Source organism: Aythya fuligula, chromosome 4, assembly GCF_009819795.1.
Source record: "Aythya fuligula isolate bAytFul2 chromosome 4, bAytFul2.pri, whole genome shotgun sequence".
Classification (NCBI taxonomy): domain Eukaryota; kingdom Metazoa; phylum Chordata; class Aves; order Anseriformes; family Anatidae; genus Aythya; species Aythya fuligula.
This window is the reverse complement of record NC_045562.1, coordinates 53480091-53502126: the sequence shown is the minus strand read 5'-3', so window position 1 is coordinate 53502126 and position 22036 is coordinate 53480091. Positions and strand designations below refer to the sequence as shown.

The 22036-nt window shown below is 39.2% G+C and overlaps 1 protein-coding gene across 5 annotated transcripts in view; it reads left to right on the top strand.

Moving 5' to 3' along the window:
* The window catches only part of TBC1D1 (TBC1 domain family member 1), a 102186-nt gene extending 80781 nt beyond the window's left edge, over positions 1–21405 (top strand). For all 5 annotated transcript variants that reach the window (XM_032186104.1, XM_032186105.1, XM_032186103.1 and 2 more), the window contains 7 exons: positions 295–456; positions 3026–3184; positions 9798–10042; positions 10512–10671; positions 15123–15292; positions 17599–17769; positions 19876–21405. In XM_032186104.1, the coding sequence (XP_032041995.1) occupies positions 295–456; positions 3026–3184; positions 9798–10042; positions 10512–10671; positions 15123–15292; positions 17599–17769; positions 19876–20076 (1268 nt within the window). In that variant the 3' untranslated portion in view covers positions 20077–21405. The remainder of the gene's footprint in view (positions 1–294; positions 457–3025; positions 3185–9797; positions 10043–10511; positions 10672–15122; positions 15293–17598; positions 17770–19875) is intronic.
* Positions 21406–22036: the final 631 nt, after the last annotated feature.

The following is a 22036-nucleotide window of genomic DNA, read 5'->3' as shown; positions in this document are numbered from 1 at the left end:
CCTAGCAGTAAGGAGCTTCATTTAACAGGACAAACACTGTTAATGTATGTAACTGCATGTAACAAAATAAACAAAAACAAAACAAACAAACAAAAAAACCCACCCACATCACCACCAACAAAAACCCACACCACAATCACAGCAATTTTTACCCTTAATGTTTCAGAATTAATTGGCTTCAGTTTTTGGTGGCTTGCAGGATAACTGTTCGCATGATGAAATTCTAAGTTAAATTAACCCATTTTGCAAATATTAAACAATATTAACTGGTGCATTCATGATATCATTTCTCAGCTTCAGAAAACAATTTGCAGAACAGACGTCTGAAACTTGACTATGAAGAAATCACACCATGCTTAAAAGAAGTGACTTTGATTTGGGAAAAAATGTTGAGTACACCTGGAAGGTCAAAGACTAAATTTGATGTGGAAAAAATACACTCTGCTGTTGGGCAAGGTAAGCACTGTTTGGTATTTTGAGTTGTTGAAGTGTGCATAAATTGAAAAGGAATAGGGTGACTCTTTAACTACTCCTTATAACCAGGTTCTTGCTGGAGCTGTTTCTCAGGTTGCTGACTACACAAGTAACAATGTTTGGTATCTTCACGGTTATTTGTATGCATGTAACTTTCCCTTTCAGCAACAGCTGCAGTTGTATTAATGGAGTTAAAATACTTGGAGTTCTCTTTTTTTAAACAAACTCTGCTTACGGGAAAGGTGTATAGTACTTCTGTGTATCATAATAGTTGCAACCCAATTTTATAAACAAAGTTGTAATTAAAGAAATAAGTCTGGATAATGCTAAAGACGTGACTGTATAAAGAACTGAAGAAGCTGTGTGTACTGGAAATTCTGTTCCAGCCTGGCTAGTACATGTACATACAAACACTATACATTGCTATCTCTGCTTTTTTTTTTTTTTTTTTTTTTTTTCCTGAGATGAGCAAAGCATGTGCCTCCAGACACCACTTGCAGTCTTCCTTGGAAATGCACTGTATGCTCAGTGCTGTATGTTGCTGATGTTGAAGACAGCTTCTCCAAGGAGCTTTCTATAGTTCTATACAAAGTTTTTCAATGTGTAAAGGAAGTATTAAGAATTCACTGCTAGCAGATGCTGCTTAATGTTGTAAATACTGAACCTACCTATATATTGTTATCCGAGCAAGTTGCAACAAATCGTCCATTTCTAATGACTGGGTAGCTCTAGATTTCTGATAAATATTCTAACAAATATCCCAAGCACGAATCTCTGCAGAGTACAGAAAATTCATTACCACAGCTGTCCTTCCTTTCATATAGATAAAGTCCAGTCAGTACGTGAACATGAGAAAAACTTGATTTCGGTTGATAGTCCAGTGATGCTGGCCTGTGTTGGTGTTCAAACTAGCACTTTAACTTGAAGCGATGCTAAATAAACAAATAAATAAATCTCTGCTTAATGAATTGCTACTAATAAACAGATACAAGTAGCCATCAGATGGGTAAATAATCCATAGATCTTAATGCTACAAACATCTCTGTAGAGCCTAACTGTGGTAAAACCAAGCGGTTAGAGTGATGTCAAATTTCATATAAATGCAGAAATGAAAAATGCATTTAAATTCAACTGAGCAAGTTCTAGTTTAGACCAAAACTGTTAAAAATGACTTGAGTAAGCAAGGCAAATGAGCAAGAAATACAAGATTCAGTAGGCATGGGGCTTAAATTAGGATAGTAAATATGTAGTATTGACCCATAACATACACTGTTGTAGCTGTTAAGTATAATGCATATTTCGCTTACATGTACAATGCAGCATCCAGAGATGAACTCGATAGGGAACTATTCCTCTTAAGGGAACTTTAATTCACTTGTAATTTTGCATCTGTAGATGTGCTCTATTAAGCCAATTCTACCCTATGTGTAACATTCAACCTCACTGAGGTTAGCAGAACTTTATGTGGATATCTGAAGAGGCACTTTCCCTCACTGCTTCATGTTGGAGACTTTCAGTAATCAGGGTTAAGCTCCCTAAAGTAATTTACAGACACACGCTCTAAATATACTTGTGGTTTGGATTCACATGCCATACAGATATACTAGCATTTCATGGGAAAGTAGTTGTTTCTGAGTTACAGTAGTCTAGTAAAAATAAGTATTACTGAAAAACTTAAAGCCATAGGCTACTTCAAACTGTAATACCTTGTTCCAGTATATCATGGATTAGGCAGAATACTTTCCCAAAGAATAGGATATTGAGTTCTTGTGTAGATGGTATAATAGTGCCAATCTTGTGCTGAATAAAGTATTCATGTAATAATAACCTTTCTGTTCCTTTCAGAGCTCTGCATATAGATGCAGAGAAAGGTTACTGTTACATATGTGAAATAGTTAAGTAGCTTCATCCCTTGATACAGAGAAAGAAATTTAGGCTTTAATACATTTTTACTTGCACCAGTCATTCAGCAAGCCCATAGCAAAACTGGAGATTAAATACTTGCTTCCTGATTGCATGGCTGTTGTTGTAGTCTCTAGACCACATCTCATTTCTACTTGTTAATACTTTGGGTACACATGCATCCTAGCTTCCTGAAATTTACTCCCAACAGCAATGTCAGTGCTGTATTTGGGGAAAATGTCAATTACTTCTACTGCAGAGCTTTATCATATATTTTAATGTGGAAAATGGATGATAAGCATATAGTTTTTCAGAGAAGAGCATTACAATTTTTGCTGCCTCCTCTAGTACTTTTTAGACTGAATGCAACTGCTAACCTTAGACTTAGGCAAGCTCACCCTGTTTCCACCTTAAATCTGTCCTGGTACGTTGCTGGTGTCTTTTATTGGTGAAGGAAGTACAAGCACACTAGTTCGATCTGCTTCTATGGTCTACTGGAGGCAGCAGATAGATACCTGGCAGATATGGATCTGCTTGCATATCTAGATACAAGATACAGATCTTCAGTTCCTGAACCCTGTTAGTTCAACTGTAGCTGAACCCTCAGAATGAGTGGGAATTTACTGTATTAATGACCTTCTTCTCTCAGGAGTACCACGTCACCACCGTGGGGAGATCTGGAAGTTTCTAGCAGAGCAATACCATCTTAAACATCATTTTCCAAATAAACAACAACCAAAGGACACACCTTATAAAGAACTCCTGAAACAGCTAACTTCCCAGCAACATGCAATACTTATTGACCTAGGTAAGTACAGTAGTGCTGTGAAATTAAAATAAGGGTTTTGAGATCTCCAGAAGAGAAATAAATAAAAGAAAGTAACACATAAAAAGCCTCTCAACATTTAATAATATGTTGTGGGTAAAAACTGCTTTTGATCTGGTGTGAGTGAGAACTGTTACTTGGCACCACAAAGAAAATGTAAAATCTACACTTCAAGCACAAAGGTCCTTTGCAACATGTGGTAATTAGAGGCAGCTAGATGCATCTCTAATGCATTTGTGTTTCAGGTATTGATGGTGAACTCCACAGACCAGTGGAATACAAATTGTCAAGAAAAGAAGTCAACATTTAAGTGCAGTTGCTTGAGTAGCAGGTGCTATTCATTCCTAATGTCCAGTGTATTGCTGTATCTTTAGAACCTTTGCCTGAAATATTGCAGAAGTTTGGTTTGTTTGTTTGTTTTCTTTTGGGGGGGTGGTGTTAAACGGGTATCCACTCAATAGCTCTTTTTTATGGCAATTCTCAGCAGGGTGTTCTGCCTAATTGTAAGCAGTAGCTGGCTCCTAATTTAGGACAGTGAATTGGTCTGTGGAGGCACATCTGCTTCACTCCACTGAGTACAGTAGAGATTAGAAACCAAAGCTTGTGAATTTTTGAAGTGTCTGTTATAGAATCACAGAATGATTTGTGTTGGTTTCCACCCCCTGCCACGGGCAAGGACACCTCCCACCAGACCAGGTTGCTCAAAGCCCCATCCAGCCTGGCCTTGAACACCTCCAGGGATGGGGCATCCACAGCTTCTCTGGGCAACCTGTGCCAGTGCCTCACTACCCTATGAGTGAAGAATTTCTTCCTAATGTCTAATGTAAATCTACCCCTTTTTTGTTTAAAGCCATTACTCCTATCATTATTCCCCCTGACAAAGAGTCATTCCTCAACTTTCCTGTAGGCCCCCTTTAGATATTAGAAGGACACCATAAGGTCTCCCCCAAGCCTTCTCTTCTCCGGGCTGAACAACCCCAATTCCCTCAGCTCTTTTTAGGAGAGTTGCTCCAGCCCCTTGATCATCTTTGTGGCCACACTCTGGACTTGCTCCAGCTGATCCATGTCTTTCTTGTGCTGGGGGCCCCAGAGCTGAACACAGGGCTCCAGGTGGGGCCTCATAAGAGCAGAGCAGAGGGGGAGAATCACCTCCCTCACCCTGCTGGCCACAGCTTTTGATGCAGATCAAGATAAAGTTGGCTTTCTGGGCTGTAAGCTTGCATTGCTGGCAGGTAGGTGGGCTTCATACAGGCTTTTGGTCTTCTTAATTAGTTTTCCCTTTTTACTTACATTTATTGTTCAATCCATATAAAATTGTTTCTAATATTAGGAAGAAGCACAAGAAAGGAAATCTAAATGCAATGAAAGGATTGCGTCCAGTAGGTGGGAGCAGAAAAGGCTGCTGAAAATACATGTAATCATGGAAGAACAGTTCTTATGCACTTCAGAAAAACTATGCCATGCTTAACTTTTCCTTCTACATTTCCTGTTCCTTTATCGCTTGGGGTTCCTTTTTGTAAAATAATTTTCATTGATTGACTCTTGCTACGGGTAGGCTAAGATCACCAAACCAGGAACACCAAAAATCATCTCGTTCTGTAAGACATGGAGCACTGCTAAACATCGTTACCGGTTGCTGTTGCTCCCACACAGTTCTGTTAAGGTCTGTATCGGTGGCAGTAACTCCTCCACCCTCCACTTCAGAAGCCATGAGTTGGCCATTTGTTTCATAGAGCTCGCAAAGTCTTTTGGCATCCTCTCCTTCCCTCACAAAGGCTTCTCCCTTTTCTTTGTGGTTCAGCCCCCAGGCAGCATGCTGCACATGGCTGCTCCTCAGCTGGGCTAAGAATTCTGTGGTATCTTCAGTCATTAAGGGATTTTAACGTGACAGTAATTGTTCAAATATATGCAGCTGTTGAGTCAGATGCTCACATGTCTAACCTTTACCTTTGCAAAAGTGCTTGAAAGCAAGACATCTGATGCAAGTTTTTAACACCTCACTGGTTTATGTCTGAATCAGACGTTTTATAGTTAATCCATCGGCTATTCTTGGGAATATAGAGTTGTGGATATTTCTTTTAAGATACTGTTCTCTCCTGCCTTGGATATTTCAGATATCTCGGAAACCAAAAGCCATCCTCGTTTTTCCACGAGGATGTCGCCTCTTGCATATGGGGTAATTTTTACTCTCATTGTTCATCATGTTCTTTCATAGTGAAGGACAAAATAATCTCTTCTTCCAGAGAATGACAGAATTTACAAAGGCTTTTGTGTGGTAGCGTTTGTGGTTTGGGTCTGAGGAGCTGTGCGGAGCAGTGTAAGAGTTCCCTAATAACTACGTTTAAATGAATGAATTTACCGTGGAAAAACCTGTTGTTGGGGAAATTTATGCACCGTTAGCTAACGCCATGTCATGCGATAGGATCGTGATAATTTACAGGAAAACGTGTACTTGGTTTGGTCTGAATGACTGATACATGGTGTATTATTTTCACTTAGGTCTTTTCTGTACGATCTCATAGAGTTATCCTGTTGTACTTCTGTTCTTTACAACTATACTCAAACAGTATTTGAATATATTTCAGTGTAAGTAGAAGGCTATCCACCCTTTCTGCCACGTCTTATAGGGATCATCTATACTGAGAGCTGTTCAGGGGCACCTACTTCTTAATAACTCTGTACAGTCTTCAGCGTGTACCCAACTGTGAGACAGACGATTTGTCAAGTTTAGGTGGTGAACTAAGCTTTACGTGGTAAATGAGAATATTTGCCCCATCTTTCAGCCAGTGTTTTGCAACATTTAGTAAAGTCAAAATGTCAAGGCAGTGCATGCAAAACAAAAATCTGGTGGAACAGGCACAGTTCTGCTAAAACTGGCGTGAGCTGAGCTGGGGAGAGTGGCTTGGTCTCACCTTTGCTCCATTTGTCTCGCCTGCCAGGCTGAGGAGTGGCACTGGGAAGTGTGTGACACTGCAGGGAGCCTTAAGTGGCCAGCTGGGAACAGGCAGTTGCAATATGTGCAGATTGTTTCCCTCAGGACTTGGTCACGCTGATTCTAGGAATTCCTCTGGATTGCACAGTGCCAGAAGTATTTTTTTGAGAGACACTTAAGTGCTGACACAGATCATTTGGTAACCATCCCATCAGTCAAGTCAGCGTATGTGGTATCGATACCCCTGGCAATGTGCGTGGGGATTCTGTCACACCAAAGTGCTGCAGTAATGGGTGAAGGGCTTTGTTAGTGAGTTGGTTGAGTAAAGCTGAGTCCGTAACGTGGCAGAGCTCACACAGGAGAGGGTGCAATAACTGGCAGCTGGAAGCATAGCCAGCCTGAGGGTGGTTTTCTTACACAGCGCTGGGGCTTGCTGGCTGTTCGTGTTTTCTGTCTGTTTCTACACACAAGTACTTTCTCTTCATAGCCACGTGCTCTGCTTGGAGAGACAAATAGCTGCAGGCATTGGTGAATCAGTAACTGCATGCATTTGTTTCTGTGCGAAGTGATTTTGTGGGGGAGCCGTTTGCTAGCCCATTCGCTGAGGGAAGGATGGGGTCCTGGTATTTCCTTAAGATGAAAGTAGGAAGCTGAAAACCTTAATGATTCACGTTAAAACAGAGTAGTACAGTGCATTATCGGTGCAATTGGATAGGCAGCTTGAAAGAATTTGCATGTTTTGACTTGTGTTTCGTCAGACTTTTAGAAGTGTTTCTCTTAAACAGATCTTCAGGAATCCTTCTGAAAGCATCCACATCTCCCTTGAGAAAGAACTTACATTCTTGCAATGTGTAGTTTTAATATTTAAAAAAAAATTCTTAAATTAAGCCCAAAATGTCTTGCTGACACAATGTGAGGCAAAACCATAATGGGATTGCCCACACTTAGTTGAACTGATGGATTTTCTGGATGGAACTGCTTCCTGAGAATGAGGAGCATCTGGATGCAGAGTTAAGGTACAGCAGCCACTCTCCTGGCCCAGTGTACTTGTCGCTGTGCTACTTCAATACATGGACAAAAACAAAGCCACAGTTCTGTGCAGGTTGGTTTTTTTGTGTGTGTATTTCCTTCTCTGGCCCCATTTGCACAACTGCTGCAGTCAGTGGGGATTTCAGCTCCTGAACATTAGCTTTATGTTCAGTAAATAATTTCTTTTCCTGCTAAGTTAGAGTAAACTGATCTCCAGATGCTATCAGTGTAGGAAACTGCTGTACTCATCACTGGGTGTTTGCTGAACACAGTAGAAAATTTTGTTATATTATTTTCTGGAAATGAAGTAGTTGGTATAGGTACTTACTTTCTCATCCTGGCACTCTTGGGGTATCAGAGTTCATTTCAGTCTCTTCTCAGCAGGGCTAGAAATTGGTCCTAAGGAAACGCTGAAATTCTGAGTTAAGTCAGAGACAGGGCACTCAGAAACAAATCAGCTAATGAGTTCAGCACTTCGACTCCTCCATTTACTGTTGTTGTTTTTCTGGCTTTTGTTTTAAGCTTCTTTGCATTTTTATTCTTGCTCAGCTTACGGTTTTTCTTCATGACTTGTATGACAAGAAACTTGCCACAGGTCTGCCTATAAACTGCGGTGTATGAACTTCAGGCGGAGAAGTCTCTGCAAAGGAGTGCAAGCTCCCCTATACGTGTGGAAGCTAAAAGCATCACTTCTGTAGCGTTCACTTATGTGACCGCGCCTGGCCTGGGGAGGCCTGCTGAGAAATGGCATGCTGGAGTCCTGTGTGACAGGCCAGAGCAGCTACCGGATGGCAGAAGGACTCTGCCCCGGGCTTTGTCTTCTTGAAACAGGAGCTCTGATGTTATCTGGCAGCACAGCAGCATTCCAGGAGCTAGAGGGTGGGGTGGTGTTTAACAAGTGGGCAACTGAAAAACAAGCTCCACTTACTACTAGAATAAAAGAAGTATTCAAATTTCCTCTCAGTTCAGGTATGTAGCAGGGGAAATGTGATAGGGCGAGGCTTTTTTTTTTTTCCTCTTTTTCTGGAGATGAAAATACTGTCCTTGTAAACATCTTCTGAAATATCTGTAGAAGTGAGGCTGTTAATGTGTCTGCTCACAGAACCAGGATATGACCGAATGGCTGAGGTTGGAAGAGACCTCTGGAGAGCATCTGCTCCAGCCCCCTGCTGAATTCCTGTCAGCCCATTTCTCTGCCTTTCAGGCCCCTCTGAATGGCAACACAGTCCTCTGGTGTATCAGCCACTATTCCCAATTTTGTGACATCTGCAGACCTGTTGAGGGTGCACTCTGTCCCATCATCTAGGTCTTTAATGAGCCTCCTTAATCAGGAATCATCTAGAATAAAGGCGACAAGCATCCTGACGAAGATCAAGGGCAGCTGGCAGAGTTCATAAGAAGCTGCTAGAGCTGCCCTTGCTTTAGCCTTAGCCTTACCTGCCAGTAGCAGGCACCCTCTGCTTCTTAGAAATGCAGTCCCAGGGAAAAAGTGCCCAGAAGCTCAAGAACTCAGAGGAACAGGGCCCAGAAGCTACTGCACAAACTGCTGTTTTCCTGATTACATATCATGGCTCAAACTAATCATTTAAGTTACTTATTTGGATTGGTTTGTTATAAGGACATGTGGGTTCCAGTTCTGTATGAAAGTTTCCACAGGTAAATCAGTCTGGGATGGAAATTACCATCGTGTTCCAGAACTGAAAGGCTGGGAATGGTTCAGTTTTACTGCTACAGCTCTGGAACTAATACTGTTTACCAGAGGCTGGAATCTAAAGAAATGTGGCAAATAAATCCAAAGCCCATCACTACTGGGAAAAAGTTATGCTCCTACAACTCACTCCTGCTCTCCAAGCACCTGTCACTTGTGGTGGTGCTCATGGGGCACCTCAGTACAGTGGAGTGATGGGGCAGAAGAACTAAGTCCCCAAAAATGGGATTCTCTTGCCAGGTTAGTGAACTGGGTCAGCTCGTGTAAGAGTCTGAGCTTCGTGGTGCAGGAAAGAAGGAAGGACCCATAAGACTGGGAGGGACCAAGATGGGGTGGGAGGTGATGAGATGCACTTACTGGAAGGAAAAACAAGAAGCAAAGAAGAGAATGAACCCTGACCCAGAGAACTTGGGTGTTGTAAATCTATGTTTGGATCCTAATAGTTATCTAAAATCTAACACTGTTTAATTTGACAGAAGAGGACTGGGTGAGTCACTGAGCCTCTGAATTGAGTCTCGCTATTTTAAGCAACCACCTCCTTGCTATAAGCCCTTGAACAAACTGATCAAGTTCCAGTCAGAAGGACCAGATACTTAGCTGTTCCACACAGCAGTCTGCCCCCATCCCAGAGCCTGTCTTCTCTGGCAATTTCCAAATTCATTTTGCAGCTACTGTAGCAAAACTACTTAGAGAAACCCTTACCTGTAGAGTATGAATCAATAGTTTTATATTGTCAACTTTCTTACAGACTTCCTGAAGGTTGACTCAGAATCTGTCTTCCAAAAGAATCTACCTTTTGAAAGACTGTTCAATTTGATAACGTGACAAGTTTTGTGCCATTGTTCTGTTGTTTTGTTTGTTCATGGGTTTTCTGGTGTTTTTGGCTATTCTTTAGTGTAAATCACTAACCTCTGCTATTTTCACAGGACGCACATTTCCAACACATCCGTACTTCTCAGCACAGCTGGGAGCTGGGCAGCTGTCCCTCTACAATATTTTGAAGGCCTATTCTCTTCTGGACCAGGAAGTAGGATACTGCCAGGGCCTTAGTTTTGTAGCAGGAGTTTTACTACTTCATATGAGCGAAGAAGATGCTTTTAAAATGCTAAAGTTCCTCATGTTTGATGTGGGGCTGAGAAAACAATATCGTCCTGACATGACAATTTTACAGGTATGATTTGTTTTTCTAATACAAGAATGTTAATGTTACATTATAATAAAACAATATAGGTAGCATTGTCAACATCTAGAGTTGAACTTAATTTCACTTCTCAAGAATGGAGATGATGATCTGGAAGAATATATCATCTTAAATGCACAAGTTTCAAATAAAAAAAGGGTACCAGGGAAATTATGAAAACCACAACAGCAAGAATTCTGCTATATATTGTATGAGGTTCAGATGACCATGCATATAAGCCTATTGTAGACTCATGGGTGACGCATCCTGGGTCTTCTAAGTGGTTTCTGAGTCTTTCTGTTCTTCACAAAAGTCAGTCCAAACACCAGTTGACAAGTATCTTTCACAGTTTTTAGTAAGAGTGTGCAGCATGCTTTGCTACTGTGACTGTTAAAACATATTTATCTTTATTCTTTCTTTCTTTCTTTTTTTTTTTAATCTTTAATCTTTATCCATGTAGATCCAGATGTATCAACTGTCCCGACTCCTTCATGACTACCATCGAGATCTCTATAACCACCTTGAGGAACATGAGATTGGCCCCAGCCTCTATGCAGCTCCCTGGTTTCTCACCATGTTTGCCTCCCAGTTTCCCCTTGGATTTGTAGCCAGGGTGTTTGGTAATTCTTTATAAAAGTTCTCTATGTTCTTTTTGAAACCTTGTACTTGGAATCTTGTTACTAGGAATGCCATATCACCCAACCTGTTTCAGACATTCAGAATTAGTATTTGCTTTCTATTGATGAACAGAACAACAAAACTGACTTCATGCTACAGAGCATATAGAATTTGCAATAAAATGAAAAGAGAGAAGAATGTATGACTGTTCCAAATTGCCCCATCTTTTCATCTGTTACCATTTCCCACCCTGTAATCAGTTGTAGAGAGTGTGTAAGATTTGATGCCATGAAAGCATAGTGGTATGACAATGGCACTTAAACACCTAGAATTACTTAGTTTCAGGCTGAAGAGAGACATAATCAAGGCATCATCTCAGGAAATATATCCACTTACTCCATTATCATCACCTCCAACACTGTCAGTGGAAAATGATTTGGAAGGTTATGTTCTTAGAATATGCACTGAGGTGGGTGGCCCTTACAGTTTAATCACGGATTTACTCTCCGGAAGCACAGAGCTTTTAAACTACTGTTGGTTATCCTTACACTTCTAGCCTGAAAGATAATCTTCTTACTTTCCAAAAACTGGAAAATGTTTTGAAGCATATGGTGTTTAGGCTCTAAAGTCAATTCTGTTACCTATTTTTGGAATCTACAGAGTAGTGTTCTATTTTTTAATTGAAATTCACATTAAGAATTTACCTTGATGCTATTTTATGGATGCATTCCATAGATTGTTTGGTATTTGAAAGGATGCTTTATTTCCTTCTCAGTTACTTGGTTTTTGATTTCATTATGTTGTACTGGATCTTCCATGATGAGCAGGATAGAATGGAGCTCTCCTCTTGCTTTCTGTCTCCTAATAGGAACACAGTTGCATTTTCCTTAGTCAGTCTCACTTAGGAGATGTAATTAATCAATGATTAATATTAACAATTTCCTGTCATTTAAAGTTACAGTCTCACCTACCACAGTAACAAATAATAAATGTAGATTCCAAGATAAGCCAACAAAGATTCAGTCCTGTTTCTGGTTAACATCATGCCACACATAGTGTTAGAAGAAATCACAGTGATAAGGATGGTGTATGCTAAGTAGAACTAAGATCCTGTAATTAGGATCTTAACTCCAGGGAAAACAGTATTTTTATTTATTTTATTTATTTATTTTGTGGAACAGTTAGGTTAACTTCCACTGACAAATATCTAGCTGGCAACGATAATATTTAGAAACTAAATGAGGTGTTGTATGCAAGTGTCATATACTGGGATTATCATCAGTTCATCTTTCGGTTGTTCTTAATCTATCACAGTATTGCACACAATAATAACAGTCTTTGAATTGAGCTATTAACTGCACTGAGAGTATAAAAGGGCCTTCTGTATCCAGTATATTTGGGTTTCTGCCTTAATATGCAGATTAGTATTTTATCTGTCATTGGAGGATTGCAGAGCTTTAAAAAGCAAAGACTTTTACATTAAAATAGAAGGCAAAGATATATGATCTGCATATAGCAGATTTTAGGTCAAGAAAGAAAAGCATGTGTGACTGAAACTGTCACCTGAAATCTTTGTTTCCTTGAAAGAAAGTGCAGCATAACCAACACTTGCAAGTTTTTAATGTCTCAAAGTATTTAGAAGTTTCTTAAAACAATGGTTACTGGAATTATGTAAATAGTGAGCCCTGGGGATTCTTATACATTAGAAAATAAAATCTTGTCTTCATCCATGCTGAAGACTGAAGCAAATGTAAATCTGAAAGAGGCTGAGTCTGTCGCTTTATTGGTGGCTGCTGTTAGCATTATTACAAATCAGGATCGAACCACGTCTGACCCCAGTGTTCACACACTTTTGCGGAATGTGTGTATGCTTTCAATGCTCATTTCTTGGAATTCTTGAGATGAATGTTGCCTTTAAAGTCTAAGTAACTCATCTGTAGGCTATTGAGACTGAGTGCACTGCCATTTTCTAACGTGCTGTCTATGAACCCTTGATATGTGAAGCCCTGCTGCTATTTAATGCACTGGTTACAGAACATTTCCCACAGATTTACATAGAGCATGTATTTTTTGAGTATTTTACAAATACTATCTAGAAACAGTAGGCTAGAAAGAGGATAACCTAAAGACCGTTTTATGAGTCAAATAGAAAAACTGCATTTTACTTTTTAATTATCTGGCCAACTTTCAGCACTTCTGAGTAGAATCTAATGAAAGTACAGCATAACAAAGATGTATTCTTTAATACCCCTATTTACTTATCAGTGGAGGAGACTTGATGGAAAAAATTTTATTTTGTTTCAAGATTATAGATAAAACTTGAGTTTGAAATCCTCTGGGCAGCCAGTCACGCTGCCATGAATTTGGGTACCTTCACTGTGCTGTCACTGGCTGGCAGCCCACCTAACAGGAAGCGTGGGGAGTGGATAACAAATGGCTCTTTGTTAAGTACTTGCTATTTTAAATGAGAGAAGGATTTCAGCCGTGTATTACCAGCTCAGCTCATACAGGCGTTCGTTAACAACTTACAGGTCACCTTGAGTTAAACTACAAGTCTTTGTGGGCAAGTGCTGAATCATAGATGTATGTTATTCTCAGCTCTGTTTTATAATCGCTTAGTGTTTCCCAGCTGTTCTTTAGCATCCCATGTCATAATATATAGCTTTCCCTATAAGGCATTTTCCTATAATGTACTATTTCAGTTTGCAATTGGGGCAGATGCCTACTCTGTTATCCCTTTCCAATCATTGCTGCCTTTGGACTTCATGTTGAATCAGAGTTGAACAACTTTACACCACTTTTAGGATGAATGGCAGCCAAGATTTATGGTTAGTTAGTACTTGTGCTTTTCTTTCTCGAAGAGGGAGAAAGAGTAGTGGAATGAGTTGCAACTTCAACATAAAATGTAGAAGAGCGCAAGAGGGGGATTTCATTCTGATACAAATTTGGAAAGAAAAAAAAAAACAACTTTTTTTTTTTTTACTAAGAAAGGCAGTTATCCAGCGTTTTCATATGCTCTTTACTACATCAGAGATATCTGTGGTTTTGCTAGTAATCACTTCCCTTATTGTGTGTTTTTTTCTTCCTTTTTTTGATCATGAAGACATACTATTTATTTGGTGTCATTGTGCTACTTCGTAAGTGATTGTGGCTTCATTCATAGCTTCAAATGCAAGGAAGGGGAAAAGTAAAGCCCTTTTAAAAATAAAAATATACTTAGAAAATACAGAATAAAACTACATTATCTTTTCTTCTTTACAAGTGATACATCAAAGCAGTGGGCTAGAAGGAGGTTAACCTACAGACTGTTTTATGAGTCAAATAGAAAACCTGCGTTTTACTTTTTAATTATATGCCCAACTTTCAGCACTTCTCCTAATGAAAGCCCAGTGTAACAAAGGCTTGTCCACCAATACCATTTCGTATGTTAGATGCTTTTGCCTGTAGTGAATCTTTCAGTAAAACCAGCAGAGGATTCTGAGTTCTAGTAGCAGGAAAGTCAAATGCAAGGCAACGCTGTTTATATTGATGGGCTGGGGAGGACAAATGGGTTTGCTTCTTGTCTGATGCTTTGATTGCAGTCCTCCAAATCTTGCCTCTATAAAGACAGAGGAAATTTGTAAAGGAAAAGAAAAGAAAGGGAGTTGAAGTAAAAAGACATTATATACTGTGGCTTCAGTGTGCTTGAATGTATGCCAGGGTGCTGTCACTGCAGGGCCACCTGTAATATTAGCACTTAAGCTGTATTACTAAGATTTCAAGGTACTTATTCGTATAGCTATTAGAATATTAATGTAAGTGGTTGAGACACCTACTAAAATAAGCACATGCCCATTAAACTTGATACTGCTGAAAAATGCGCATTTAGTCTTGTGTGCTCAGAGTTGGCTCACTGAGAACTTGCAGCATTGTCCTCCAGAGCAGAAAAGTACAGAACTTCAGATCTTCAGTTACTTCTTCAGGTGTAGATTTTGCCCTTTGTTATGAAGATTTTAAATGTCATCAGAAGTAGAATTCTGTTCAAGTTCAGAACTGAAGACTTAGCAGTAAATTCCACAATTGCTGGTTTATTTCCTCATTCCCATGAACATTTCAAAAGCAAAAAGCCCACAAAGCTAGTACGTGCACAAAAAGCAGCAATGCTGCCAAATTTGACTACCTGGCTTATTACATGTGTTTAGCTTAAATTTGAATTGGATTTATTGGTTGAAAACTCACTGAACAAATTAAATAATTGATTGTTAGTCAAGTGTGCTGTTCACAGTAATAATGCTGATCCTGCAAGATATCTAAAGCTGTAGCCTCAGTAACAAAAGGACGTGTCTGGCAGAGAATATCTAGCCTCCAGATTGCCCTTAGGAGAAGTTGTTATCCTTGGACAGTTTATTGTTTTAATATTCGTGTCAAAAAATGTGCTTGCTTGATGTACTCTGTTTTTTGTTTGTTTTCACAGATATGCTCTTCCTTCAAGGATCAGAGGCTATATTTAAAGTGGCCTTAAGCCTTTTGGGAAGCCATAAGCCCTTGATTCTGCAGCATGAGAACCTAGAAACTATTGTTGATTTTATTAAAAACACTCTCCCCAACTTGGGTTTGGTACAGATGGAAAAGACCATTAGTCAGGTATGAAATTATCTGAACGTATGAGTAGAATGCAAAAGAAATAATGCTTTTTTTTAAACAAGGTTTTGGCAGAAAAACCCCAACGATGTGTTACTTCCAGCTGAGAAGAATTTTGTTATTGTAGTTCTGAAGATGTTGAAATCTTTTGGAAGCATATGACTGGTGTAGCACCTCTGTATTCTTACATGTACAAGTTGGTTATGATCACTTTATGAACCCTTAATGAAAATGTTTACTTTTTCAGAGGTGTGCATAATGGCTGTTACTGGCAGCAATATTACAACCCATGTGCGGTGCACTCCACAAAAAAGCAGCAAGGTGTGCTAAAAGCCTGCTGAGTTTTCACATCTGCAAATAATCTGGCTCTCCAAGTTAATTTCTGGAGCAAAAGCTGAATTACAGGAGCCTCACAAATGCTGACTTCGCATTAGCAAAAGTAGAGACCTCCCTTTGTTGACTTTGTCTATAGTGGCTGAAAAGAGCAGCAGGTCGACATGCCCTGCAGTCCGTACACAGCTCCTGGGCTAATCCCCATCCTCCTCACCCCTTCTGCAGCGTGACTGTGGGATTACATGCCTTAGTTTGCCTTCAGTTGGTTAGCTTTCAAGTCCAACTTTTGATTTGCCTCATGTTTCATCCTTTTCAAATATGATACTCTGGGTATGACGGCAGGGATTTCCCTCCCTTCTCAAGAGCAGAAAGGCTAGAAGTGGCAGAGGTGGTGAGAGGAGCTAACAGTCTGCCCTGCTGAATTGTACCGTTTTTTCCAGAGATGCTCAGAGCATGCAGAAAGAGAGTTCCATATGTATAGCCGAACCCAGATGAAATGTGTTTCAGCCTTCAGTGTTTAGATTTGTATTTCTTCTGTACAACCACTTGAGATTATCTTTACAGCATATGTAACAGGTGTCATGACCATTTCATAAACCTGTTTTCTTTAACTATATCTAACAGTTTGTCTGCAGCGCAGATGAACAAAATAGGAAATAATTCTTGATATTTCGTCAGATATTTAAGATAGCACTTGATTTTTTTGACTCATTTCCAAGAGTTATAAACAACAAGAGGTTTAAATATAAAAAGAATAATATAATCATAGAATCATTCAGGTTGGAAAAGACCTCTAAGATCATCTAATCCAACTTCTAGCCTAGTACTAAAGTCTAGCACTAAACCACGTTACTAAGTTGTAAATCTACACATTTCTTGAAGACCTCCAGGGATGGTGACTCAACCACTTCCCTTGGCAGCATATTCTAGTGACGTAGAACCCTTTCAGTAAAGAAATTTCTCCTAACATCCAACCTCAGCCTCCCCTGGTGCAGCCTGAGGCCATTTCCCCTCATCTTATCAGTTGGTGCGTGGGAGAAGAGCCCAATCCCCACCTCGCTAATGCTAACCCATGCACTTCTAATTATGGGCTGTTTCCCAGGTGCATTTTAAAATCAACTTGAGTTTGGTTTCTGATATATTCTGTTATTGGCCACTTGTCCATTCCATTTAGCTGCTTTTTCCCTGCTTTCAAGGGAGATAACTGTCTTGGGGACCTTAGAATCATGTTTCCTGAATAATTTGAAAGCAGGTGTTTGCCAAAACCTAGAGAAAGGAAAATACAATAGCAGGGCTTTTTTCCCTTGGGTGTCTCTCAATTTATTTATCTGCTCTTAAAATCCAAGATTTTCTTAATACTCTTGTATAAGATTGAGCACTCATTTCAGTGATTTGTAGTTAATAATTATAGAAATATGTTTTTACATTACATAACATTTAAGGTGTATTTGTGTGAGGATAGATTATTTAATTTTCTTTCAGCCTCTCAGAGTATAGTAGAATCATAAATAAACCTAGTAATGTTTACTGTTCTTCATTTGAAGCTTTCATTTTGCTGTGCTGCTGCAAAAGTCTTACACTTTTATGGCACAGCGGCTTGGACTGCACTTTTCTAACGTGACATCTAATTCTGAATATGTCTAGGAGAGTTATGCCAAAATGAGATGCATTAAATTTGAAATCTAGAAAAGGGAATGCCCTACAAATTCTACATTTCTTGAAAGCATGAGTGATTTTGCTGAAGGCAGACAGTAAATTAGTAGTAAAGTTTTAAATAGAATCCAGATCCAATGCCATTGTATTGAACTCTACTTCCTCAATCTTGCCATCTCCAGAGTAGGAAATGTAAATGACAAAAATTGTCTTTTTTGTATACAGCAATTACGTATCTAAGTCTAGATCCATGGGATTTAAGGCATTGAATGAGATATAGTTTTTATCTTCACAACACCTAATAACTTTTCTATATACAACAGGTGTTTGAAATGGATATTGCCAAGCAGTTGCAAGCTTATGAAGTCGAATACCATGTGCTTCAGGATGAGCTTATAGATTCATCTTTAAATGACAATCAGAGACTGGATAAATTAGAAAAGGCAAACAGTAGCTTGCGCAAACAGAACTTTGATCTCCTGGAAGAACTGCAGGTACGATTTATATTTCATATTTAACATTCTAATTTATCGACCTTTTCAGAAGATACCGTCTCATACTAAGGCACAGAAGAGGCTGGTGGTTGGTCTAGTGACCTAAAAGCTCGGCCGCTTATTGTTTTATTTAGTTTAACATTTAAAGTTTAAAGAAATTCTCAGAGTAGGTTGTGGATAGAGCATGTGCTTGCAATTAGTGAAAAGCTGATTCACTGTACACTCTCTTTTCTTGTAATTAAAATCATAGTTATAAAAGACTAAAAATACGTAAGGTGCTTTCACAACTTTATTTTTACATTTTTCAGTCACTACGTTATTACAGTGGGGGATACTAATCTACTATGAAGGGGAAAGCTAATGCTAGTGTCACAAATTAGGGCTGCATCATCTATGGGATTTATTGTCTGTAAAGTGGTCTGTCTTGCAAGATTTGGGGTGTTGTTGTTTTATATATTTTTTTTAAACTGTTATCTAGATGGCTTAGATAATATATGAAATAATAATATTTAATATATGTTCTGTGCCTGTTCAGTCTGCAGCTTTTTTGAGAGGCAGTACACCTGGTCTCTGTAGGGGTTATTCTTTGCTTAAGTGTTCAAGAAGTCAGCTTTCTGGCTGCTTTACAACAGGACATTTGTTGTAAAACTTCCAACCACACAATTAATTTGATGAATAAAGGGAATTCAAGGGTAAGAAGCAGACAATGTGCTCTGTTTGCAGCTTTCAGCCTCTAGATTATTGTCAAAGACATAGACTTCGTAAGGCAGTAGGTGAAGGAAGGAGTTCAGGTTTCTCAGCCATTGGTCCTATGTCACAACTAAAGCCAGCCAGCAGTGCAGACCCAGGTTGCTTTTCCTAACAAAAGTCTGCTTAATATGTAAATTCTGACTGTGTGAGGTCTGAACGTGAGCCTGTTCCAGGTGCTAGGATGAGTCTTAGAGATCTCAGAACAAGAGAAACTCCTCTGCAAGACATTTTCATAAAGCTTCAGGCACATAGGCAAGGAAATGGTTGAATGCGGCACAGGGAAGAGGGATTTCTGGGATGAGATTCAAGATGAGATGTCCTATATAGATACCTGCATCAGGACATCTTCCACCCTCTTGCCCTTAAAGACTCTGCAGCCCTAAGCATTTTGTTTTAAAAGCTCATCTTCACTTGAGTGCAACTCAGCACCTAGCATCATGGTGGGGAACTATCTGTAGTGTTGCAGCAGTCCCTTTTTCTTTTAGGTGGGTCTCACTAGCCTTCCTTTCCTATGGTGAAAGGTGACCCATTGCTGACATGAGGAAAATACAGTACCAAAACATGTGGGTCATGGTTTGTCCATATTTTGTCCCTAAAGTGTGAACTTGATAAACCACCATAATTACAAGAACAGTGAGCTCATCAGAAACAAGAAATACTGCTCTGAAAGTTGAGACCACCCAAATGGTCTTTTCAAATGTTATCCATGATGAAACTTCCAAACAGATCTCTGCTTTTGACAAAGCACCTCAGCTTCAGGTCTCATGTGATGAATTTGAATGATCTCATGCTTTGTTTCACCATGAATTAGCATGGCAATATGTGCAGCCTCTTGAAGGAGAATGAGGAATACACAAAAACTGGAATTTTTCAAGATTTGTTGTCTGTTTGTATGTTACACTAAATCCTCACCTTGCTTGCCTCCAAGTCCAGCATTTGTTGGACTCAATGTGGAGAAGAAATGAGGTGTAACTAACGGGCTAAGTTGTTTTTGCTTTGCAAACAGTGTAGAATTCAACAAATGTGGTTGTACAAAAATGTCTTCCAGCTGGCCCATGCAGAGACTTATCTTAACCTGCCATTCTTTGGTATGTAATTTGCAGACTTAATAACTTTCTCATTTGATCTACCTTGCATTATATTGTAAGGTTAACTGTGAATGTGTCAAAGCAGTCGAGTTGAGAGAGAGAGGTTTCTTGTTACAAGGAACACTATAGTAATTGTCTGAAGTGCACAGGTCTAATAGCGTTCAGACTTGCGTTTTACTTTTGCAATTTTCCATCATTTTGGAATGTATTTTATCAGTTATTAATTTCTTTTTTTTTTTTTTTCCTCTCTTCCCTCTTACTTTGAAAGGTGGCTAATGGAAAGATCCAAAACCTTGAAGCCACGGTAGAGCTTTTGTTGACTAATGAAAGCAAACTGAAGGAGTCAATTCTCACTCTTGAGCAGGAGCGAACAGCTTTGCAGAAGGCAGTGGAAGAGATGCGGAAAAAGATTGGTGACACAGATGAGAAACCTCTGCTCACTAGGCAAGAGCACCTGGACGCTGACTGAGATCTGTTGTTGTAACAGAGCAGAGAAGCTGAGCAAAAAAGAAGGGAAGAACTGGTTCTTTTTGTCATGATTCCTGGGGATTTGACACTGTTACCTTCATTGTACAAGCTGTACTGTAGCAAAAAGCAAGATACAGGTGCGGTGGCTGCCCAGATCAGAGAAACTGGTTCCTCCGGGAGATGGCTCTTTCTTCTTAGTATGTAGAAATGCTATGAACAGTAAGATGCCACATCATAATAAGCAAGAGAAAATTAATAGTGTGTGCGTTCATACACAATATGCTGTAAAGATGTCATGGATTCTTCCATAAGTGCTTCTAAACCTAAGTGCTTTGTTTGTTACATATTTTGTGTGTAGATCAACACCATGCTAAATAGCACATCATTTAGAAGCTCCTCTGAAGAAATATGGCAGTGTAAAACCTTTGAATGGATGGCTGCCTCACTGCAGCTATGCAGTGGTAAAATTTGGAGAGTTTTGTGATTGGACTTGAGGTAATTTTGTCAGTGTGCTTCCCCTGCAGCTTGACTTGGTTCTGTTAATTATGTTGTTTATGCCTCAGATAACTGTTTCCTGATGCTTGAAGGTGTCAGTCTATTGGACTCCAGAGAGCTGGACTTTGTCATATGTAACTACGCATAATTAGGGGTTGCCATCTGTTTTCATAAGTATGTTGTTTTAATATATTTTTGGTTAACATCCATTAGTTTAGTGTATTGTTAGTTGGCATTATCTGCTAAACGTACATAATGTATATAGTAATTGCGTTATGCTTAACAAAATACACTGACATTGGTTTGGTGAAGCCTGTGACTCCTGCAACATCATCCAAGGTTTTATATTCAGACTCCTCAAGTTTCATTTTATTTATTTCTGATCTGCTGTGTGATGTAAGACATCATTTTGCTGGGAAGCTAATGCCCACAATCTCTTTTTCCTCTTTATTTGGTACTCTATGCCCACCCATCCTCTGGGTAAGGTTGTTCTTTAAGACTTTTTTCTAAGCATTGGAGGCATTTGGAGAGTTTCATGTTGTGCCAGAGATTCTTAAACTGCTTTACAAAGGGTATGGCAGTTTGAATTAGGACACCATTCTTCTGCCTCTCTTGAGTATGATTACACATGTAAAAAAACCATCAGTTTCCTTAATATGGTGAGAGTAGTTTTCAGGCCAGTTGAAGCACCACTGCTACAAGTGCAATAATGTCTGTGGATATCCAGTTGTTTGGGTTTGCTTCAGAATTAAATAGTCCTGTTTAGTTTTGTTTTATCCCCAAGCACAGAGTTAATAGGCATCATTGTGTTGTCTTGGTGGAGATTTACCCAGGAGATGTGACTTTTTTTTTTCCTTCTTAAATTGTTATTTTTATTTTTAAAACTTCAAAGCACAGAGTTTTGTTTTCTGACTGGCAGTGTAGAAAAGGTTTTGTTTTGCTTTTTCCCTTTCTTCATGGAAGTTCTTCTGATGCATTGTGGTTGTAGTTTAACATTCATCTACTGTGCAAAACGAATACCTCTATGTAGTTCAAAAAGAAAAAAAGAATTTACTGTTTAATTTCTAAATCTTTGTTTGACTCTGTCATGTCTTAAATATGGCTGGTTCTTGCAAATCCACTCTGTTTTCACTTAGTATTAAAATTCCAGATTAATTATTATTAATCCATTTACCTCAAAAGCTTGCTTTTATTTGGAAATCCATATTGAAGCTCATGCTTCATATTTAAAACCTTGTTAGAATGGACCTCATACTGTTAGAGCACTCCATAACGTTGCATTTTTACACCATCGTGCCATAATTCATACACTGACTTTTTAACAAGAGCAATAAAAATAATAATCTATGCCTACATCAATGCTTGTAATTTATTTTTACATTTAAAAATAAAAAAGTAGTTTGTGGGGTGGCAGTTCAGAACTGTGTGAGACTGTCCCTGAAACTGCAGTGACAATTAATGAGACC